Consider the following 25,016-nt stretch of genomic DNA (forward strand, 5'->3'; position numbering starts at 1 on the left):
AACAAAATTTCAGATCAGGTCAATCAAAACATTTCATGTTGATAGTTTCAAAATGTTTTGGTTTCAATCTTTTAATTAAGACCTTTAATTTACGCTAACAAGTATAAATTAACATTTCAAAACAAAAGTTTTGACAAAAAACAAATCTTTCATTTAGAAAATGTTAAAATGGGATATTTTGATAGTTTCAGTACTTTTTGCCAAAAAATAAAATTGGGAGATTCATCCAAAATGACCCTTCCCCACTATCAGTTTTGGTTTAGACAAATCTGCATTTTCCAACAAAATACATTTCATTGGAAAATTCCTGACCAGTTCTACTAGTCATAACCTAGATTTAAAGGAAACAGATCGAGCAGGATGAATAGGAGGAGACTGAGGGAGAATCACCTGAAAAGAACATTTTGGAGAACTGTTAGTATAGCTCCAATTTTTGCTAAAGAAGTAAATATTTAGATATTCGCAGCCTATTAAAATTAAAGTAAGATTGTTGAGTTTAAAAAAAAAAATTTTTTAAAAGAGAAAAAATACTTCAAACAATTAAATGTGCAAGGGAAACACTGTTACACAAGGAAACTCCCAAGAAACTTCAAGAAAGGAGAGAAGGAATTTATTTTTGACAGAGGAATTTCAGACAGTGTACCCCAAATATTAAGGAACTAGCCTAAAAAGATTCTTTAGTCTGAGAAACTACAAAGAAGAATACTATTTAAAAAAAAGAGAAGAGATTTCTTCTGCGAGCTTATGAAAGGTAGTGAATTGAGAGCACTACAAACTGAAGCAGCGCTCCATTTACCTACAAGTTTCCTTACCAATGTGCCTCCATCTCACAGGTTGTACTACAGCAATGACACTGAAGTAAATTTATGAAGAGAATCCATTGCAGCAAATTCAGAAATCTTGGGAAATGGTACTGGCTTAATGCTGGATCCCTGTGCTGAGGCAGCTATGCATGCAGTCACAGCTAGGGATCTGGCAATCCACAAGAAGAAACAATTCATATAGCAAGCCTAGGATCCTAATGCCTGAAGTTCAGCGTGAAAGGGAAATTCAGCAGAAATACAAACACACTCTTATGTATGCCTGTGTATCTGTTTTGATATATTTTAGTTAATACGATAGATAAGCAAACAGTTCCTCTGGAGAGAATGCAACTGTTTGCAAAACATTAATGTACAATCAAAGCAACACCACACCTTAGCAGTAGTAACTTGCCACTACTGACACATTCTTATGGGAGCTGGGGGGGAAGTTACCTCTCCATCTCCCTTAGATAACTGGTAGACTTTCCAAAGCAGCAGATTTGTCAGGCAACTGCATTAAATCCAAAGTTTTGCCTGTTTTCCTCAATATTAGATAGATCAAAGACTGTAATGCAACACTTTTTTCAAGTCAACCAATTAAAAAATGCCCTAGACTTTATACTGGAAAGTCAATGTGAACTTCAATAAAAGTACTGGCCAAGCTGACTTGTTAGACAAGTATACTGAATAGCTTTTTTAAGTGTTGCAGAGAAACAAGTACATCAGTAGAACTCATGAAGTCAAAGTCAAAAACATATTACAAAATGGAATAAACTAAAAAGCCAATTTTGTGATTTTATACTAAGAAGAAATCTTCAAAAGTAGAATGTCAGCCAATGAACAGACACAGAAAGGTTTCAACATAAATCATGCACTCACCAAAACTTTAGGCCGTCTGTCATGGTCAACCATATCCAGCAATGGGTATGTCTCACGCAGTATATCAATGGTAATAGGTTGACAAAAACCCAGACTGGGAAAGCACCAGTTAAGGATCCAAAAATACTTATTTGTACAGCTTACCAGATTTTAAAAGTGTGTGAAGTCAATAAATTCTATCATATAAAGTTTACAATGCTGGCAAAGCAAGTCACATATCAATGAGCCTGACTGTTCGTGTATGAAATAGATAAAATATTTCATATACAAAACTGGGTTTTGTCCTTCAGATCTACTGTGAGAATTCTCAGATTGAAAGTAATAGTAGAAACTAGGGCTGTCAAGCGATTAAAAAAATTAATCGCGATTAATCGCACTGTTCAACAATAATAGAATAGCTTTTTTACTTAAATATTTTTGGATGTTTTCTACATTTTCAAATATATTGATTCCAATTACAACACAGAATACAAAGTGTACAATGTTCACTCTATTTTTGATTACAAATATTTGCACTGTAAAAAACAAAAGAAATAGCATTTTTCAATTCACCTAATACAAGTACTGAAGTGCAATCTCTTTATAATGAAAGTTGAACTTACAAATGTACAATTATGTAATAAAAAATAACTGCATTCAAAAATAAAACAACGTAATACTTGAGAGCCTACAAGTCCACTCAGTTCTATTTCGGCCAATTACTCAGACAAACAAGTTTGGTTATAATTTGCAGGAGACAATGCTGCAAATTATTCTTGTTTAAAATGTCACCTGAAAGTAAGAACAGGTGTTCGCATGGCATTGTTGTAGCCGGCGACACAAGATATTTATGTGCCAGATGTGCTAAAGATCCCTATTTCCCTTCATGCTTCAACCACCATTCCAGAGGACATGCATCCATGCTGATGACAGGTTCTGCTCGATGATCCAAAGCAGAGCAGACCAACGCATGTTCATTTTCCTTATCTGAGTCAGATACCACCAGCAGAAGGCTGATTTTCTTTTTTGGTGGTTCAGGTTCTGTAGTTTCCACATTGGAGTGTTGCTCTTTTTAGACATCTGAAAGCATGCTCCACACCTTGTCCCTCTCAGATTTTGAACGGCACTTCAGATTCTTAAACCTAGGGTTGAGTGCTGTAGCTATTTTTAGAAATCTCACATTGGTACCTCCTTTGCGTTTTGTCAAATCTGCTGTGAAAGTGTTCTTAAAATGAACAACATGTGCTGGGTCATCATCCGAGACTGCTAGAACATGAAACATATGGCAGAATGTGAGTAGAACAGAACAGGAGACATACAATTCTCCCCCAAGGAGTTCAGTCACTAATTTAAGTAACGCTTTTTTTTTTTTTTTTTAAACGAGCATCATCAGCATGGAAGCACATCCTCTGGAATGGTGGCCGAAACATGAAGGGGCATATAAATGTTCAGCACACCTGGCACGTAAATACCTTGCAATGCCGACTACAAAAGTGCCATGCGAACGCTTGTTCTTACTTCAGGTGATACTGTAAATAAGCAGGCAACAGTATTTCCCGTAAATGTAAACAAACTTGTTTGTCTTAGTGATTGGCTGAACAAGGGACTGAGTGGCCTTGTAGGATGTAAAGTTTTACTTTGTTTTGTTTTTGAGTGCAGTTATGCAACAACAACAAAAAATCTACATCTGTAAGTTACACTTTCACAATAAAGAGATTACACTACAATACTTGTATTAGGTGAATTGAAAAAAAATTTCTTTTATCATTTTTACAGTGCAAATATTTGTAAGAAAAAATAATATAATAAAGTAAACACTGTACACTTTGTATTCTGTGTTGTAATAGAAATCAATATATTTGAAAATGTAGAAAAACATCCGAAAATATTTAATACATTTCAATTGGTGTTCTATTGTTTAACAGTGCGACCAATTGCGAATAATTTTTTAAATCGCAATTAATTTTTTTGAGTTAATCACGTGAGTTAACTACGATTATTCAACACACCTAGTAAAAACAGTTAACCTGTGTTGTTCAGATCCTCAATGATAGCACAGGTAAGGAAAGAAACCACCACACTTGCCATATCTTTCTTATCTTTGTTTAAAGAGAAACATAAATGAGTTAATCAAAAATCAAGGCAACACCAGTTAAATACGCATTCTAAAATTGTTAATCAGTTGCAAAAACAGTTTGGCTATTTCTGTAGTTAAATTACCGTCTACAAGTATTTAAAATAAGCAATTCACTGCTTCTTAGGAAGGAATGGAAAGGAGGAAGAAAGGGGAAAGAGCAATGTCACCTATGTTGAAAAAGAATTTTTTTAATTTGTGTAGCAATGCACTTAAATGGAGACAAATCCCATTAATTTCAACCCTAGTTAATCAAAAACAAAGTTTAATTTGCGTAAAAGCAGCACATAGTTTCTACACTCAATACTAAATGGACTTCCTTTCATAATTCATGTGACAGCACAGAAGAAGTGATAAAAATGTTTAACAATTGAAAATTAAATGATCAGAATTTGTTTCTTTCAGAACTATCATCTCAGTCACATGTTAAAGTTATACTATCCGGTGTAAAGATATTATCTAATCATACCTGAGGTTTATACTGTAGATTACATAGATTTTCAAATTCAGTCTTGTACAATATCCAACACGCATGGTTTCTTAATATCTACTCTCTCTCTGCCAGATCCAGACAAGTAAACTAATCCCTCATGTACATGTCATATTTCCCAACATTTGTAGTAAGTACTAAAAAGAATACAAACATCCATGCTCAGCGTCCCCCCATTAGATCTCATTTTAATTGAATATTAGTAACTTTTGTTACCCGAAATTGGGCCAGCTAGTAAGCTTAGGGAGGACGAATGACCCACCAGAGTTTGGCAGAAAGCAGTACGTTTATTATATTGATAGCTAAGCTCAAAAGAAGGGGCGATGGGGGCGGGGCGGCACACTCACATACGCTCCCAGGACAAGCTCAGCACTGGAGATGTCAGGATTCTTCAAGGTAAGTGTCCCACAGTGCAGCGATGGATGGTGCAATGAAGGTAAGTCTTCCCAAGGCACGATGGAATGCAATGTGGTGAACCACTGGCCAGCCGATCCGGGCGAAGGGCCTTCATGGGAGATACAAGCTTGTGAGTGCACTCCTGAGCACATGGCCCCTTCCCCTTTTAAGGACTTGCTCCTCATGGCCTGCGACTAGAGATGACTTGTCCGCATCTGGTTGGTCACACTCCACCTTGGGCAGTGTCCATGCAGTGTCTATGCACTGGGTGTGTGATCGCTGCCTAATTAGAGTGCCAGACACCTTGTCTACCTGGGAGCTCTTCTGATCTTCCAGCTGTTCAAGCAGCCCATTCATTCCACAAGCATTCCAGGAGAGAGGAGGAGGGGGAAAGACACTTCACAGGTATTCAAAGAGGGAGAGGAGACAAAAGTGGGGGGGAAGTGTAACAGACCTTTTGAGCATACAGGTTATACATAGCATAGTCACACAGAGCATACAGATCACTGCTGCTCCTACAACACCTTTCACATCTCAAAATCTGTAGAAACATTTGACCTTTACAGTGTTAGGCATTAGTCATGTTTTACTATACCTCTTCATGACAGAACAGGTAAAATGCACACTAATATATTACTAATTTTTAATGAGACACTATAGCAGGACATTAGTTGACATAGAAGATAGTGTTCATTATTATGTCAGTTTACATTAAATATTAACTATGGGTTCCCAGGAAAAGAAAAAATATAGAGGCAGTTTCAAATTTGAAAATGCAGACTTCACACCAAAAAGCCCATTTCTGCTTTTTTTTTAAAAAAAAATATTCAAGTTAACAAAAACAATTTCATTCATGAACTGGTATAACCTGAGACAAGTGGCCCAGCAAATTTGTTAGGCTCTGTAAAGTGAGGCTCTATAAACTGATTTTAGACATATTACATCATCTGTTAAATAGCATTATGTCATCTCAAGACTCATCCCTGAAGCAGTCAAAACCCTTAAGCTGTGATTTGTCGCTTTCATTTAAGTTTTAGGCCAGGATGAGAAAATATTCCTTAAACATATACAATAGTAAGTGGAAAAAAAATTGGAGGGTATTACACCAGAACATCAATTTCATTACTTTTCAATGTAGGAGGTGAACATTGTGTTAGGATTCCCTCACTCTCTAAAATACACCATGTACTTTTGCCCAAGTGACAGATGGCCTTTACCTGTTCTACATGATAATCTGAACTGGCTGAATGAAAGTACTTAAAAGCAGAAAACGTACTTTTCACAAGGATACTATTTGGCAATATCAAGAAGTGGTCCTTGCCCAGACACCAGAACGCATTTGTCATGGTAACGTTTGAACATCCGTAAAGGACTATGAGACATCACAACTTGGTCTTGTGAAATCTGTTTGGGATAAAATAAGAATTTGGTATTGCTTTCAAATCATCTTTGTCTTTGCTACTTTTAATGTATTTCAGTCTGTTAACCAAAAGTCACTAAAGAAAATATGCCTCCCCACCTCTGCTACAATCATCATTCAATTAGTTCCCAAATTTCCTAGCCAGAATACTGTATGATACATGGTGTATGATACATGGTGGAAAAAGCCTTCTGAGTCTTAGCTTACAAATGCACACAGCAAGCCTCCATTTTAGCGTACAGAATTCCTGTATTCAGCATGGGCACAAATCATATTTTTCCCTCCTGGGTCTGCACAATCATCAAATTGAGACACCATTAATAGACTGAACATGGAATCTCTGGACTCAGAAATGCCTTATTTCTAATCCTGGATCTGTCACTAGATTGCTGTGTGGGCCATGCTACGTCACTACACTACTCTGTCTTAGTGTCAATATCCTGTCCTTGAGTAAGTGAATTTCTAACTAAATGATCTGTAATATTTTAGGATATTATTTTATTCGTAAATATATATTGCCCATGGCACCTATTGAAATGAGGATCACTATAGAGTGAAAAAATCTTGCTCTAAACTTTAAACATTGATCTTAGCAGGATTCAAACACCCAGCCCTTGACTCACAATACGCACTTTAACCCCATGAAGAAAAGGAGTACTTGTGGCACCTTAGAGACTAACCAATTTATTTGAGCATAAGCTTTCATGAGCTACAGCTCACTTCATCGGATGCATACTGTGGAAACTGCAGAAAACATTATATACACAGAGATCATGAAACAATACCTCCTCCCACCCCACTCTCCTGCTGGTAATAGCTTATTTAAAGTGCCCACTCCTTCTTGTATCATATACCAGGACAGAAGTGTTTCACATTCAAGAGAGAGGAAGGAGGTAGGAGCAAGATATCATCTTGGATGTTGATGTCCCTGCGGGAGACCAGTTTGCATGAGCAGAATTTCATGCCAGCAGGAGATAGAGCTACTAGTGTGGAACTCTTAGGGGGATAATTACTACCAAAATAGTAACGTACCCTTTGATATTCAGAAATACCATTGGGAGTAGTTAGTAATAATAATACTTTGCACTTCTATAGTTCCTTCCAACCAAAGATTTCAAAAGGCTTTACAAAATATCTGATTTTCTCTTATGCAAAAAAGAAAACCAGAAGATGGTTAACTGAACGCTGAAATGCATTTAATGCAAGATCCTCCCCCCGTTACATTTCCTCTAACAACATTTTGAAACCTTTAAAAGAAGTTTACATTACTCACAGGCACTCCCAAAATATGAGACAACTGATCAGCTTTCTTCTGGCGAAGGCAGTTTCCTGCATTGGTGACAAATACTACAGGCACCAATAACTGTCCCTGAGAATTAACTAGCTTTTTAAAGGCTTTTTGTGCCGCAGGAATTGGAGTCTTTCCTCGTACCAGTACCCCATCAATGTCGAAGAGAAAGCCAAAGGTAGGTATGTTGGGCTGTAACAAGAAAAAATATGTAATTATTTCCATCACTGCACACATTCAATAAAGCTTAGATACAAACCAAGAAAAGCTGTGAGACCACCTGGAGTTCTGTGAATGGGTCATCTCATTCCATGCACCAGGTGCAACACAGATAAAACCAGACACTGCAACATATCTTATGGTTATGGGAACACAACTGCCAAAGTTAGGGGTGCAAAAAATTTTCCCTATCCCAAGCCCCTTTTTACTGCCCAAATAACTGTGACCTCCCTAGGGATTCTTACAAATAAGAATAAGTTTCAAAATACTTCAGAACATTGGCCCAAATTCAGCAAAACTGGTACAAGGAGATGTAAAGTACACATTTCAGAGTCAGTTAGTTTTTTGTGCCAGGGAGAGATATGTTCTCTGTAGAGTGGTGGTGGAAGCCGTGTTTTTTTCCTGATCTGAATATTTATCAGTATTTTGTACGTGTGTCTAATGAGAAGACTGGTGCTTTCCATTACCAACAAAACATAATACAAAGCAAATGTGGTTATCATGGTGGGTGGGCTGTGACTGCAAGTGCAGCAGAGCGTTCATTTTACACAACACTTAGATATTAAATTTTCCCTTGTGATGTTCGATACACCCGGTTTCCAGGCACATTAAACTATAGCAGGGGTTCTCAAACTTCATTGCACTGCGACCCCCTTCTGGCAACAAAAATGACTACATGGCCCCAGAAGTGGGGACCTCACCACCTCGGGGGGAGGGATAGCTCAGTGGTTTGAGCATTGGCCTGCTAAACCCAGGGTTGTGAGTTCAATCCTTGAGGGGGCCATTTAGGGATCTGGGGCAAAAATTGGGGATTGGACCTGCTTCAAGCAGGGGGTTGGACTAGATGACCTCCTGAGGTCCCTTCCAACCCTAACCTTCTATGATTCAGCCCCAGGCAGGGGGACTTGTAACCTAAGCCCTATCACTCAGGCCTGAAGCCCTAGGGCTCTGGCTTTGGCCCCAGGCCCCAGCAAGTCTAAACCAGCCCTCACGACCCCATTAAAACAGGGCTGGGACCCACTTTGGGGTCTTGACCCAGTTTGAGAACCACTGAATTATAGCTTAACAGGGCTCCTCCTTCTCACACCCCACTCCAGCAAGTGCTCACCTTCCTGAATGCAAGAAATACTGTATTATAGGAGGAACTAGTAGGGTAGCCTATTAAGGTTGCCCAGCACTTCTCATTACAAGACCCTATTTTCCATTGCTAATAACTTTGCCAGCCTTTAACCATTTGGGCTGAAGTTTCCCATGCTGGGTGTCTGCTGCAGACAGAAGCTTTTGGAAAATTTCACACAAAACGATTCAGCCATTGCAAGGAGGAGGCTGGAGAAAAATATGTTTTATTCATGTTAAAAACGTTCTGAAGACTCTCTCTTTGAACAACTCTAGCACCTTCCTGCTTTTGAGCAGGGACTTGAAATTTGGCAGGGGGTGGCCGTTGTATCAGGGATGAGCCTTTTGCTGTCTCTTTGAAAAAGTGTCCAAATTTGGCCAAGTTACAAGCTTTTGAAAAACTGCAGTTCACACATGCTCAGATTTTAGCAGCTAAAATCTGAAAAGTGTCCTCCCTGAGCATGCTCCATCCCCTCATAGTGCCTGTGTATAAGATGACTGCATATCCATCATCCCCACACAGTGATGGAGCATACTCCCTCCAGCCCAGGACTATAGGGATAAAGCCAGACTTCCTCTGAAATGGTTGCTTGGGGCTGGGCACAGGAACTGAGAGCAGGGAGACTGTCTCATCCTGTGCTCTCACTGACACCCAGAAAGCATCTGATTCAAATGCAAAGGGGAAAGAAGCCAGATTAGAGGGAAGGGAAAAGACTAGACTGGGACTGAAACAAATACTCCTGAGTCTCTAGATTCCTCTGCTGTCAGTAAATCTGGGTGAAATCCATGACTAAGTGTGTATCTCATCACCTTCTAGTTCATATGCATTATGATCATATAATTAAAGACTATCATACTATTGGATGTAGCAAAGGAGGCCGTTATCTGTAGGATCCTTTCCTTATCTGTTGTAGAAATTGGAAGATATGTCGTGAATGAGGCAGGGGATTGCAGGAAGAGAAAGGATGGTCTCATGACTAAGGCAGCTGAATGTTGTATAGCAGAGGCAGGTCTAGAATCCAGTTCTCCAAGACAAGTCACATAAATCAATTTTTTCTACAGGTGATCACTAATGGCATTTCTCATTTTTTGGATGCCCAAACTTGCTATCTGGGGTCTGATCTGCAGAAGTGATGCACACTCACAGCTGAAGTCAACAGGAGTGTGCTCTGAACATATGAACTACTATATAAATACCAAGTACTGAAAAATCATGTCCTAGGCATCTGAAAATTGAGCAAACAAAATTAGTGGAAACTTTTTACATTCATCTCTGTGCTTCAATTCTTCATCTGTAAAATGGGGATAATACCACACACCCCCTTCCTCTCACATGGGTGTTGCGAAAATAAATTCATTCACATTTCTGAAGCACTCAGATACTGTAGTGATAAGCAGCATAGAATAGCCCATGAGAAGGTAAAGCAAAGTGTGAATATCATACAGTAAATAAGGCATAGGACCACACACTGAACAATGAAGATATTCAATATTTTGAACACCTGCTCTTTAAATGAGCACTGTCCATCCTCTGCACGGAACGAGGAAGGAGTTTATAATGTAATTACAAGACAATCAAAATGCACATGCAAGAAGGCATTTCCTAACTTTTGAGGGTTTGACTTTAAAAAATGTTCTTTTAAGATAGGGTGGCTTTTGGTTTGGGGTTTTTTTTCTTTTGTTAATTGTATTTAACTAGGCATGAGCTGTTTATTTTTTAAAAAAAAAATCAAAAGATTTTCTTGTTGTTAAGAATTCATACTTCTCCACCCAGAGACATTCACTACAATACCATGCTCTCTTCCCTTGGGCTTCTGACCCACAATTTGGGAAATGCTGCCCTAGATAACCACATCTGTTGAGATCCTACTACAAAACTTTCTGATTCTCATACTGTCATCTTTTTAAATGGGAATGTTAAATTCTAGAACTAATATTGGCATAGCACATTGCAGTGCTGTTCTTGAATGAATTCTGCATTTGTTGTATTTGATATAAATTTCAGTACATAATTCCTTGATCTAAAAAGAAAATGGTTTCAGGTGTATTTTTAAGAAGTCATGAAGCCTTACTAAATAACTAATATACTGTAGTTTGATAAATAATGTCGTATTTCTTAATAGGCTGTTCTTTATCTTTTCTGGTGAATGGCAATCTTAATACTGAAAGCTAAGGTGTTAGAATCCTTTCAGTTATGAGCCATATTTTTTTCAATTATGTAAGATTAATTATGAAACCTTTGCTTCATCTCAATATGTACTCTATCTCCTGTGACAGGGTCGGGCCAGATGGCTATAGGAGGGTAACAGAAGGCAGATATATTAGCCCCAGGCTCAGTAGATCCCTTTTCCCTGGGTAAGGTAACAGGGAAGGTTTTTTGTTTTTTTTTGAAATAGAAAAAAAGTTTATTGGTAACGCTTACAGAATTACCAAAGGAAACAAAACAACTATGCAACAAAACAACGCAATCAGAAGGTATAACACAGCAGCTTTCAGGAGGGAGAAGTGTTCAGGCTAGCCTGGGCCCAGAGCCGGGGAGCTTCCTCGACACTCGTGGTCTTCCACCCCCTCGAGTTACCCAGTGCCGCGCCCAGTGTCACTGATCCTCCCTCTCCTGAGAGTGCCCGGTAAGATGGGCACGGCTGCGGGGTGGGCAGTTTAGGGAGGGGGGGGTAGACACCCATGTATTATAGGACCCCTCCTAGATGACAGGAATGATGGTATCCACAGCGGCAACGGCTGGGGCTGGCGTCTCTCGCTTTTCCCCTCAATCAAAGGGTCAGACGGAGGGAACCGGACGGGGTCACCGAGCAGAGAACCCCAGACAGCGCCCACCGCTCCTCGAAGGCTTCAAGGGAGTCGGTGGACGCCGCCCAGAGGAACTCCGCCCGGATACGTGAGTGTACTGAGGATCGGAAAACGGCCCCACAATCGCAGGACGTTTCATGGGCCAACCTCCTCTCTCTGGTTTTATAAATGGCTGTTTTAGCCAAAGCTAAGAGGAGGTTGACCAGAAGATCCCGCGACTTTGTGGGGCCACGGATGGGAAGTGTATAGATAAAAAGGTGGGGGGAAAAATGAAGCCAGAAGCGTAATAGAATATTTGTGAGGAGCCGGAAAAGGGGCTGCAATCTGGCACACTCTAAATACACGTGCGCCAGGGTTTCCCTCACAATACAGAAAGGACAAGTGTCCGAAATGGGGGTAAACCGTGTCAAAAACACGCCCGTGCTCACAGCTCCGTGAAGGAGCCGCCAACTGATGTCCCCGACGGGCCTTGGGACCAGGGTGGAATACAGGCTGGCCCACCGAGGTTGCTCACCCTCCAAAGGTGGCAGGAGATCCCGCCACTTTGTATCGGGGCGGGACACCAGGGTGTGGGCGTGAAGGGTGTGAAGCGTAAGTGTATATAAGTATTTCCGTGAAGCAATTTGAAAGCTAACCGGCTGCAGTGAAAGGGTGAGGGGTTTGTTGGGATCTACGGGGTGGGGGCCCGATGGAAAGGTCCGGCGGGCCTGGGGTAAGGGATGGGCAGGGTGCGCCCTCGCACAAGGCTCGGCTTACATAAGCCCGAGCAGCGGGGGTCAAGGCGGCCTTCACCTCCTGAAGTATGCGCCGGGGGGTACGGAGGCTGGAGAGCCCCATGCGCCGAGCGAGCATCAGGGGATCCAGCCAGTCTCTCCGGTCATAGTCCAGGAGGTCTCCGACCCTCGTAACTTCCACCAGGACCAACCTCTGGCGCACCAAGCGGGACTCCGCCACCTGCACACAGAGCTGGGGGTTGTGTAGCAGGGGCTCCGTGAGGAGATCTGCCCCCACGGTGGTCGCCACGGACCTGGTTGTTAGAAACAATTTCCAGGTCCGGAGGAGGTCCTGGCAGAAGACCGGCTGCCCAGAGAGGTCTCGCGGAAAACCCCTCGGAGAAAGATAAAAGAGCTGCCGGTCATATCGAAGCCCTTGGAAACGGCGCAGGAAGGCGTGCACCAGTATGCTCCACGCCGAACTACTTGCACTATAAAAGAGCCTCTGCAGGGCCTGGAGGCGGAAAACGCGGACCTGAGTGTACAGACACTTCAGGCCCTGCCCTCCTTCCTTCAGGGGTAGATGAAGAACTCCAACAGGGGCCCAGTGCATTCCTGACCAGAAGAACTCTAGAATCAATCTCCGGAGGTGGGTCAGGAAACCCGGGGACGGAGCCAGGGTGTTGAGCCTGTACCAGAGCGTGGACAGGACTAGTTGGTTAAGCACCAGTGCTCTCCCTCGGAGGGAGAGACATCAGAGTAGCCTCGTCCATCTCCGGATCCGCTCTATCACCCCGCCCTCTAAATTTTGCCAGTTCTCCGGCGGGGAAGGATGCGTGGCGGAAAGGTAAACGCCGAGATAGAGCAGTGGACCCGCACTCCACCGGATGGTCTGAAGTGCGGGTGGGAGGGAGCTCACCTGCCGCCAGTCCCCCACTGCCAAGCCAGAGCTCTTGACCCAGTTGACTCGGGCGGAGGAGGCTGCCGAATAGATGGCTTGGCATGCCTCCACTCGCGCCAAGTCGCCCGGGTCCTGGACCACGAGGAGTACGTCATCGGCGTACGCCAACAGGACCAGCCGCAGCTCCGGCTCCCGCAGCACCAACCCTGTCATCCTCCTGCGGAGGAGACAGAGAAAAGGCTCGATCGCCAGAGCATACAACTGGCCCGAGAGGGGGCACCCCTGCCACACTCCTCGCCCGAAGCTGACCGGTTCAGTCAGGGTCCAGTTGAGCCTAACCAAACACTCCGCGGAGGCATACAGCACCCGGAGAAAACTCACAAACTGAGGTCCAAATCCAAACGCCTGCAGAGTGCTCAGGAGGTACCCATGGTCTACTCTATCGAACGCCTTCTCCTGATCAAGAGACAGGAGGGCGAACGATAGACCATCTCTCCGCCCGAGTTCCAAAAGGTCTCGGACTAGAAAGAGGTTGTCAAAAATGCTGCGACCCGGGACAGTATAGGTCTGGTCTGGGTGGACCACGTCCGCCATCACGGACCCTAGCCGCAGCGAGATTGCTTTCGCTACGATTTTGTAATCCGTGCTAAGGAGTGAGACGGGACGCCAGTTTCGTAGATCGCGGAGGTCCCCCTTCTTCGGCAGCAAAGCGAGCACCGCTCGCCTGCATGACAGAGGGAGGACCCCGCTCTGCAAGGACTCAGCCCAGACGGTGACTAGGTCTGGGCCGAGAATGTCCCAGAACGCGCGGTAAAACTCCACGGTCAGCCCGTCCATGCCCGGAGATTTATTGGTGGGCATGCGACGGAGGGCTTCCGAGAACTCGGCCAGGGTGAGAGGCAGCTCTAGTCGGTCTCGGTCGCCCACGCTGACCGTGGGGAGTTCCTCCCAGAGCACCTCGCAAGCGTCAGGATCGGTTGGGTCCGGGGAGAAAAGGCTTGTGTAGAAGTCACGGGCCCTCCCACACATCTCCTCTGGATCCGTGAGGGGGGTGCCGTCTTCCGCAAGAAGGCAGGTGACGTGTTTCTTGGCCCCCCTCGTTTTCTCCAGGGCATAGAAGAAGCGGGAGCCGCGGTCCATCTCCCGAAGGAGGCGGATGCGGGATCGAACGAAGGCACCTCAGGCCCGGTGGTCCTCAAGGGCCCGGAGCTCCTCCCGCTTCTCCCGGCATGCTCCGCAGAGGGACGGGTCCTCGGGATCAGCGGCCAGGTGCCTCTCCATCTCTAAGACCTCCCGTTCCAACTGCTCTATCGCCGCATTTCGCCGTCGGCTGGTGCCCCGAGTGTAGTCACGGCAGAAGAGCTTGGCGCGCACCTTCCCTAGATCCCACCATCGCCGCACCGAGGGAAAGGCACGCCACTGCTCTCGCCAGGCCAACCAAAACTCCCGGAAGGACATCACAAAGCTCTCGTCCTCCAACAGGCTGTTATTAAAGTGCCAATAGGCCGGCCCCGGTCTCTCTGCACGGAGGGAGACCGTTACAGTGACTAAATGATGATCGGAGAATGGGGCCGGCCGAATGGCGGAGGAGTGGGCCTGTGAAAGATGGAAACGGGATAAGTAAATACGGTCCAACCGAGAGTGGTGTGACCGATGGGCCTCCACTCGGACAAAGGTGAACGTGGAGATGTCATCTGGGTGATGGTCACGCCAGACGTCCACTAGGGAGTGATGGTGGACTATCCCTTGGAGAATATTCGCAGCGGCCGGACTCGGTTCGGCCCCTGAGCGGTCCCGTTCCTCGAGGGTGGTGTTAAAGTCCCCTCCCAGGACCAGGCACTCGTGCGAATCCAGGGTGCCGAGAAAGTCGGACACCTGCTGATAAAATTGTGGCCGCCTGGAGCCCATTTGCGGGGCATAGATATTAACAAGATTAACCACGAGCCCCTCCATACGGACTCGAAGGTGCAGCACGTGGCCCGGCACGGCCTCATTGACCCCTAGCACCTCAGGCCGTAGGTTGGGGGAGAATAGGGTTGCCACTCCAGCCTGCCAGGTCGCAAAGTGGCTAAAATATACCCCATCCCCCCACACCAGCCGCCACCTGTCCTCGGCGGCCGGGTCCGTATGGGTCTCCTGCAGGAAAACTACAGAGTACCTCCCCTCCCGAAGGTAAGAGAGCACCTGGGACCTGCGGAGAGCCATCCTACAGCCCCTGGTATTCAGGGTCGCAATAATAAGAGGCTTCATGCGGAGGGCTGGGGGGGTGGGGGCCTCGTATTGGCGGTGGGGTTCAGGGCCCCCGGCGGGTTGCACAGCAACCCATGACCCATCCCGTGGGTGAGTAGATCGCGTCGGAAGCTGCGGGCTCGCTCGTAGGCCGCAGCACCGCGCTTTCCTTGCCCCCTGCCCTCCTTTATAAGGGCCCTTGTGGCCTGGAGGAGTTGATCAAACTCCCCCCATAGCTGAAGAGCCAGCTGTGCCCTATCACAGGCGCCACGGGTATGCTCTAGGAACTTCCGTAGCGCATGCCGCAGCTCATGGGGGGGTGGGGTTACAATTCCCGAGGTATTCCCTGATGGGCCTCTTAATACAGCCTCGTGGTCCGCTAAAGCAGGTAGACAGGGTGCGGACCATCAACGGGGTGTCTGACAGGCTGGGGTTATTAAATTCATTTCACGCCTTGGGGTGGAGGGGGATGGCAGGGGAAAAATTGCCACTCCTAATGGGTCGCGACTAGAAAGTGCAAAGACTGCTCCCTGGGGGGAGTCTGCAAAAGGCGGAAAGGAAATAACCCCAGGGGCGGCATTAACATTGCAGGAGGAGGGACCTTGGGCAGGGGCAGGGGTGGGGGCAGGGGTAAGGCTCTGGGGTGCAGGAGGCAAGCAGCTAAAGGAAAGTGCCTCCTGAGCAGAGTCAAGGGTTAAGGGGTAAGGGGGGGGGCTCCCAATAATGCTAGGTGCTGGCTCCATGGTGGTCTTAGCGGCCATGGCATCAGGTGGTGGACCGCCTTCTGCAGGGTGCTCACCCGGGAAGGCAAATAGGGGGAGGGAGCATGGGGAAAGGGAGGCTGGGGTAAGGCTGCCCAGCTCAAGGCCAGCCGACAGCAAATCATCCCCTCCCTGGGTGACCGGGGTCAAATCTAGGGCCTCAATCTCCGCATACACGGAGGAGAGGCCAACTCCTGCCACCCCGGGGGCCTCTCCTCTAGGGCCTGCCTCAACGGCCGCCTTGGGGTCCGCGGGGGGTTCGGGTAGCGTCCAGGCAGAAGGGGTGTCCTCAGAAGTCTCGGAGGGGAGGGTCTCCCGTGGAGGGGGGATTCTGCCCTCCAATGCCAGTCCGTCTTCCCCTCCCGACACCGGCGGATGGATCTCGCTCGCGGCCGTGGCGGGAGGCTCGATAGCAGTGCCTCCTTTCCTGGTCTTCCGGGGGGCTTCCGCGTCGGGTGGATGCAGCGGAGCTCGAGCCTTCCGCTTGCCTCGCTTCCCCTAGACTAGGGTCCAGCCCTCCATAGCATCATCTGGGGGCTGGTTAGCAGGGGTCGTGTCGGGGGGCGGAGGCGATGGTTTACGGGTTCGGGGAGGTAGCGGTGGGGCAACATGAGGGGCGGGGGCTTCTCCTTGGGGAGGGCCCTCTCTTATACCCGATAATATCCTTGCCACACCCTCCTCCATGGGCTCTATTGGGTTGGTACTAGCAAGGGTGGAAACCCCTTGCTCGCCCGGGCATTGTAGGGAAGGTATCTCTTGGGCCCGGACGGGAGCAGCGATTGGTCGAGTAGGAGGAGGGTTAGTTTCAGGTACTGGGCAGCCAGGGGCGTCGGCAGCGACGAGGCCGATGTCCTGCCGGGTCTCGGGGGTTTCGGGTGCCCCTCCCCCCCGGGCCAAAGGGCAGTCTCTGCGGACATGCCCCGCTGAACGGCAAAGGTAGCACCGGGCCTCTCCGGTAGAATAAAAGACCCGATAGCGGGCTCCCTCGTAGGGGACTAGAAAGGACCCCTCGAGCGCCTCTCCGTCACGCGCCCCTGCCGGTGGTAGAAGCTGCACTTGCTGGCGGAACGAAAAAATGTGACGGAGGGTGGGGTCCTTGCAGCCCAACGGGAGAGGGCTGATGACAGAAACAAGTTTCCCCAGGGTGGAAAGAGCGGGTAACAGGGCAGCATTGGGTAAGAAGGGAGGAACGGAGGTAAGGACGAGGCGAACGCCCAGGTCTTCTAACGGTTCTAGGGGGACAAACACCCCCCCCACCGTCAGGCCCCTCTCCACCGCCTCCTGGGCGGCATCCTCCGAGGCTAAGAAGAAAACGACCTTCCCATACATCTTGGAGGCCGCCACAATAGCCGTCGGTCCTACCACCTTCGCCAACGCCTGTACGTATGTCTCCACGTGGGGCGAGGCGGGCACCAGGAGGCAACGGATGCCGTGCCTCCTGGTCAAGGCGGGGAAAGGGCCTCGGCCGCTGGTGATGGTGGCGGAGGCAGGGGGGGGGCGAGATGACGAGGCGGCAGGCAGGGGGGAGCCCGCTGCCGCCCGGGCATACATCCTGGGGGCCGGGGGAGGGACAATCGCAGAGCTGGTGGAGGGAAACGCTGGGAGGGGTGCCACGGTTGATGACGATGCCGCAGCGGTGGGGGCAGCCCCTGCCATGGAGGGCTCAGTGGTTTTAGCGGGGCCCTTTCCTTTCCACCCGCCCTGGCCCTTCTGGCGAACCGGGGGGGGGGTTCCTAGAATCTGGGGGGGTGGTGGGTGCAGCAGCAGCAGCAATCACCCTGGTGCCTCCTGCTACCGGTGCCCCAGCGGGGGGGTGGCAAGTATCCTAACAATAGTGGTAGGGGGGGGACCTTGGGGGTCGGGCAGGGGTGGTGGTGGGAAAGGGACAACTAATTTTATTAAAGCAGTCTCGCCCCTCTCGTTCCCCGCCATTGCGAGCAGGGAGAGACAGGGAGACACCGGAAGAAGGAGGGGGGAGGGGAAAAAACGGAATAGCCCCTCCTTCCGCTGGCTGCAGACGGGAAGGGAAGAAATGCCGGGGGGGGGGGACTGGGAGGAGGGGCGGGAACAAAATCGGGGCACAGTAATAGGGGCAAGTTGTGGGATAAGCAATCCGGGGGGGGTGCAGACCCACACACGTTTGTCCAAAGAGTCTCGGTTGGTCGGCTGTTAGGTCCGGTCCGGAAGGCAAAGTTCAAAGCGAACAGCTGGATCTGAAGGGAGATGGCAGATTGCCAGCAGGGACAGACGGCGGGGGGGCCGTGACAGTTGTAATAACGATGGGGGAGTAGGGGCACCGATGGATTGGGGGTGGTGGTCTCCACGCCACACCCCCTGTGCCGCCACAAACGCAAGTAGTCACAGTCAAACTCCCCCCCACGAGAGTATAATTCAGAAAGTTACTCAACCTTACGGCCCTCGTCACGATGATTTATATTATTTCTTCTGTCTGCTGAAATCGTCTTCTCCGGCTGTGTTGGCTGTGTTGGCTGTGTTCCAAGGCCTCCGGCATGTTAAGAATGTTGTAAGGTCCGAGCTGCTGGCAAAACGGCTGGGTCTGGGGGTTTCCACTCCCCCCTCCGGACAGCAAAATCGGCAATCTTCCCCCCCCTCCTCCGGGGGCTCAGCTGAGGCAAATAGCTGCGCCCGAAAGCAGGCGTGGGGGGGGGGATGGCTGGCGAAGGACGTAGACGAAAAAAAACCACAAAAAATGAAAAGAAAACAAAAAAAGCGTCTGGCCCGGTCGGGGGGGAACTAAGGCAGGTGCAAAAAGTAAGAAAAATCTGGGCCAGGGGGCTTTAGGAAAGAACAGAAAGCAGATAGCTGAGGAGCAAGCAAAAGACGTTCCGTTTCCTAACAGGGAAGGTTCCAGAATAATCAGGAACCTTCTGGAGACAATTCAGACAGGCTGATTAGAACACCTTCAGCCAATCAAGAAGGGGCTAGAATCAATTAAGGCAGGCTAATCAGGGCACCTGGGTTTTAAAAAGGCGCTCACTTCAGTTTGTGGTGTGCGTGTGAGGAGCTGGGAGCAAGAGGCACTAGGAGCTGAGAGTGAGAACGCGGACTGTTGGAGGACTGAGGTGTACAAGCATTATCAGACACCAGGAGGAAGGTCCTGTGGTGAGGATAAAGAAGGTGTTGGGAGGAGGCCATGGGGAAGTAGCCCAGGGAGTTGTAGCTGTCGCACAGCTGTTCCAGGAGGCACTCTAGACAGCTGCATTCCACAGGGTCCTGGGCTGGAACCCGGAGTAGAGGGCGGGCCCGGGTTCCCCCCAAATCCTCCCAACTCCTGGTCAGACACAGGAGGAGTCGACCTGGACTGTGAATTCAGAAAAATGGCCAAGCTGAAGGCTGCCGTGAAGCTCCAAGGCGAGCAAATCCACCAATAAGCGCAAGACCCACCAAGGTAGAGCAGGAATTTTGTCACACTCCCTAAAGCCAATTTTACTCTTTTGGAGGGGAGACAGCTGTTATGTAATTTACAAAAAGAAGAATTTAGGTCAACCAGCAGATCTTCCCTTAATGGATTACTGGCCAAGCACAGGTACAAGAAAGTCCCAAAATCATCTACACATTAGCCTTTAACATCACTGTTGAGAGATTCATTGAATAAGACTCTAATTTGGATTCTAGAAGACTTAAGTAACACTATTAGCTGTGGTTTGAAGAATCCATTTCATTCTGTCAGACAAAGAATGCAGAGAACCAAGAAGTTTCAAGCATGTTTAATAGCACCTTGCATAGAACCACAAACTTGTGATTTTTTAAAAAATTCATCTGCCTTGGCCACTTCATCACCAATATTGCACCTCTGCCAGCTGAAAGGACTACAGCAATGCAATACTGATTTTCAGAATCTAGAAAATGAAGGAAAAACAAAGGGAAAATATATCACAGCTCTTTCACCCCATCTCAAGTGAATGCACCTATACCCTTTACTCTTAAAGGTGAACACCCAGAAGCAGAAGTGAGAATTGTAAACCAAGCAATATGCGATCCAGGGGATAGTGCATCCAGAAGTCTTTTTTGGTTCAGGTTCCATTCTCTCAAACTGAAAGGGAGAAAAGCTGATGGTGTCTGTGGCAAGAACAGAAAAAAAAATGGTGTGTGAAAGGACAAACAGATGCAGGCTGGGAATAGATAAGCTTTCTGAGGCAAGGACTGTCTCTCTGGTATTACTCCTGGGAGAATTTTGCGCCACTGCACACATGCAGAATTCATGTCCAGCGCAGATTTCCCCCCCACAGAAAATACATTCTGCCTGAGAAGTGCTGAAGTTCTGCCTTTCACCCACCAGAGGCTGCTGTGGCACCAGAACAGCCAGCAGCTGGATGCGTTCATCACAGCACCCTGCCACCAAGCCAGGTCAGGACAGACAGAGTGGGGCACCTGGGACTACTAGGAGGTCATGGACTGGGGTTCAGAAGGGTAGTCGGGGAACAGACTGGAACATGGGCTCAGGAGGTAGTGGGGTGACAGCACTGAATCAGGGACTGAATGGGAAGGGTGTTGCAGGACCACATGGAGACAGGGGCAGATGTTCCTGATTGAATGGGAGAGGCTGAGGGTCAGCCAGGGTCTGCATGGGGGAGGTTTCCCAACTCCCTAACACTCCCTCTTCCACCCCTCAAAAAAAACTTATTCCATACTTCTGCCATCTACACCCAACAACCCTCCAGCTTCACTCCCAGGCTCCTTCCCTCTCCCTCAGCTCCTCTGTTACCCTGACTCCCCCAAGCCTGCACACTGCTTTTGTGGGGTGTGGGAAATACATTTCTGTATTGTAGTTTAAATGAATTACTCAAAGTTCTGTATTAATAAGCCTAGTAAGGAATCTATTTGTCAAAAACCTGAATGGTTTTTTTTTTGTCTGTATTGTTACAGACATATTTGCCGACAGGTATTTTGAAATAAATTACCAAAATAATTGAAACTGGTGTGACTATATTGTGCTATTTTGACAAAATATGCAGAATTTTAAAATCTTGTGCACAGAATTTTTAATTTTTTGGCACAGAATTCCCTCAGGAGTATGGATATGTTTTTGTAATATGCCTAGCACAATGAAAGCATGACCCATGACTAGGACTCCTACGCATAACTAATAAAGATACAATTGTTTACCCTCTGATGACGGAACAGGATAACTGCTTCCAAATTCCACCACAATTAATTATCCTATTTCTGGCTAAGGACATTCAGAATGACAGAAATGAGAGGACTTCCTCTGCAAAAGCATTTCTTTTCAGCAAACCTCTAGGGGTGTTTCAACTCCAAAGTGATAAAGTCATAGGAGATAAGAGACTCCAGGTCTTATGAGAGGGGCAGATAATATGCCTCTGGCTCAGGATCCTTTTCCTGCTCAAAGTCTATGGCATCTCTCTGAGGAGAAAGCCCTTTTCTTCCTGCAGCAGAAATCTACGAAGGGATCCAGAGAAGATGAAGTGGCCATCCATTCCCTAAAGAGCTCGAGGTGTTTGGAGAGCTTGACTGGCTAAGTGTGGAAGAGCAACAAAAGCATATGGGGCTTTCCCAGAGGGACATTACAATAGATGAATGAATTGCTGAGAGACACTGTAAGCAAGAGAGCAACCAACTTCCATTCAGACCACTTCAGTTGCACAGAGCACCTTGAATGTTGTCTGATCCTCTGCAAACAGCGTGGGGAGAAATGTCCACAGACCTACCCATGCAGTCAGGAGTCCCATGCTAGATCAGTTTTCCTTGACTAAAAGAAGCCTAGTAAGTAGGTCAAGGTATGGTACGGCAGTTTTCATCAAGTCCTAGAAACCTATACATTCTACAACAGGGGAAGGAAGAACTGGGTTGTTTTCTGAAGAAAATTGGAAGACAATGACTTTAGAATTGAAGCATAACAGCACCCACTCCCTAATTCGTGGTGGGCTGATCTTGGATCAGGAGTCAAAACCTGAGAGACATGCAAAGGTGGAGGGATGAGGTCAACTCCCACAGATGGATAGAAAACTAGCCTACCTACGGACCCTCCTGGTCTACAGACACTGTGTCTTTTCCTCTTAGAAATTGTGGGTTTCCTTCACCTTCTTCTGAGCATCTGGAATTGGCCACTGGTCAAGACAGAATACTGTCCAGTATGGACTGGAATTTTCAGACTGATGAGGGCAGCAGTCCATCTAGTTCAGCATATTATCTCCTACAGTTGACCATAACACAGGCTTGAGAGGAAGGCACAACAAACTCCATAATAGACAGTTATGAAATGCCCATAGGGGAAATGTCTTCCTAATCCATGTCATTGGTTGAGTTAAGCAGGAGAGTTCATCTCTCATTTTTTCTTATCTAAACCAACCATGCACGTTAACTGAGCACAAGTCCATGGGGCCGGACACGCTGCATCCGAGAGTGCTAAAGAAGTTGGCGGATGTGATTCAAGAGCCATTGGCCATTATCTCTGAAAACTTATGGCGATCGGGGGAGGTCCCGGATGACTGGAAAAAGGCTAATGCAGTGCCCATCTTTAAAAAAGGGAGGATCCCAGGAACTACAGGTCAGTCAGCCTCACCTCAGTCCCTGGAAAAATCATGGAGCAGGTCCTCAAGGAATCCATTTTGAAGCACTTAGAGGAGAGGAAAGTGATCAGGAACAGTCCGCATGGATTCACCAAGAGCAAGTCATGCCTGACTAATCTAATTGCCTTTTATGATGAGATAACTGGCTCTGTGGATGAGGGGAAAGCAGTGGACATGTTATTCTTTGACTTTAGCAAAGCTTTCGATACGGTCTCCCGCAGTATTCTTGCCAGCAAGTTAAAGAAGTATGGGCTGGATGAATGGACTATAAGGTGGACAGAAAGCTGGCTAGATTGTCGGGTTCAACGGGCAGTGATCAATGGCTCCATGTCTAGTTGGCAGCCAGTATCAAGTGGAGTGCCCCAAGGGTCGGTCCTGGGGCTGGTTTTGTTCAATATCTTCATTAATGATCTAGAGGATGGCGTGGACTGCACTCTCAGCAAGTTTGCAGATGACACTAAACTGTGAGGAGTGGTAGATACACTGGAGGGTAGGGATAGGATACAGAGGGACCTAGACAAATTAGAGGACTGGGCCAAAAGAAATCTGATGAGGTTCAACAAGGACAACTGCAGAGTCCTGCACTTATGACAGAAGAATCCCATGCACTGCTACAGACTAGGGACCAAATGGCTAGGCAGCAGTCCTGCAGAAAAGGACCTAGGGGTTACAGTGGATGAGAAGCTGGATATGAGTCAACAGTGTGCCCTTGTTGCCCAGAAGGCTAATGGCATTTTGGGCTGTACAAGTAGGAGCATTGCCAGCAGATCGAGGGATGTGATCGTTCCCCTCTATTCGGCATTGGTGAGGCCTCATCTGGAGCACTGTGTCCAGTTTTGGACCCCACACTACAAGAAGGATGTGGAAAAATTGGAAAGAGTCCAGCAGAGGGCAAGAAAAATGGTTAGGGGAGTGGAACACATGACTTATGAGGAGATGCTGAGGGAACTGGGATTGTTTAGTCTGCAGAAGAGAAGAATGAGGTGAGATTTGATAGCTGCTTTCAACTACCTGAAAGGGGGTTCCAAAGAGGATGGATCTAGACTGTTCTCACTGGTAGCTGATGACAGAACAAGGAGTAATGGTCTCAAGTTGCAGTGGGGGAGGTTTAGGTTGGATATTAGGAAATATCCACCACTAGGAGGCTGGTGAAGCACTGGAATGTGTTACCTAGAGAGGTGGTGGAATCTCCTTCCTTTGAGCTTTTTAAGGTCAGGCTTGACAACGCCCTGGCTGGGATGATTTAATTGGGGATTGGTCCTGCTTCGAGCAGGGGATTGGACTAGATGACCTTCTGAGGTCCCTTCCAACTCTGATATTCTATGATTCTATGTTCTCATTAGCCATGTAAGTATCTAATCCCTTTTTGAATCCAGTTAAGCACTTGGCACTGCACTTACACAGTACCAAACATTACGATCAGTGGTTTGGTTTTCATTAGATTGTACAGTACATGCCTCTGTATGCTCAGTTATGTAACAGGGCGTTTTGTACGTGAGTGAGGGCCTTCTTTCACTCCTGTAGTAGCAGCACTTCTCAGTGTTCCACCTACACTCCCCATGGGGCCTTGAGGAGGATATTTCACAGCTGTGTTACCATATATCTGGGAGGGCTTGGAAATGTGCAGGACTAGGGTCTCTCCATGAATGTTGTGCATGATGGGACACCATTGGTTTAAAAAAAAAAAAGCCTTAAAAAGGAACTTCTGTGGCAGTCTTATATCCCAACCCCAAGAGCTAAAAGATGAGGATTAGGGCCTTCAAGAATATGGACCTAGAATGGCAAAAAGATTTCTGGTTCAATTTAAGGGGAAACCAAAAGCGTGTTTTAGTTTTTTATATTGCCTGAATCAGTTTAATCATATACATGACATTACCTCTTAAACCTACTGGTCCCCAAGTATAGCATAATGGAAAAAAGCTGCTTAGGAGATCATTTAGGGGTAATAATCCAGAAAGCAAGGAAGAACCCTAAGTAGCTGAGATACAAGGTAGCTCAGGATTCAGGACTCTTGCACAGAGTGAAGTCCTAACCTGCTCCACCTCACAGCTACCAGGAATCTCTCAATCTCCATGCTACTTACCCTCCCTTTGCTACCATTCACTCACACAATCAATCTGAAACAGGCAACTGGAAAGAGGACATCAGGAGTTAGGAAAGCAGTTAAAGCAGAGGACAAAGGACGTCAATGCAGGCAAAAGTAGATGGGGAAGGATGAGAAGCAGAGGATAAACATTGTCAACATTGTGAAATTTAATGAAGATTGCGGTATTCCTCACTGATCTAAGCAGGCATGCATCCGATGAAGTGAGCTGTAGCTCACGAAAGC

General features: G+C 47.0%; 1 protein-coding gene across 1 annotated transcript in view; it reads right to left on the reverse strand.

Annotated features, from left to right (window-relative positions):
- Positions 1 to 25,016, reverse strand: part of LOC140914442 (haloacid dehalogenase-like hydrolase domain-containing 5) — a 49,576-nt gene that overhangs the window by 11,583 nt on the left and 12,977 nt on the right. Inside the window, exons 2-4 of the mRNA XM_073352225.2 lie at positions 7,375 to 7,581; positions 5,973 to 6,085; positions 1,683 to 1,776 (exon numbers count right to left, since the gene is read on the reverse strand). Coding sequence (XP_073208326.1) covers positions 1,683 to 1,776; positions 5,973 to 6,085; positions 7,375 to 7,581 — 414 coding nt within the window. The remainder of the gene's footprint in view (positions 1 to 1,682; positions 1,777 to 5,972; positions 6,086 to 7,374; positions 7,582 to 25,016) is intronic.

The sequence above is a fragment of the Lepidochelys kempii genome, chromosome 7, assembly GCF_965140285.1.
Source record: "Lepidochelys kempii isolate rLepKem1 chromosome 7, rLepKem1.hap1, whole genome shotgun sequence".
Classification (NCBI taxonomy): domain Eukaryota; kingdom Metazoa; phylum Chordata; order Testudines; family Cheloniidae; genus Lepidochelys; species Lepidochelys kempii.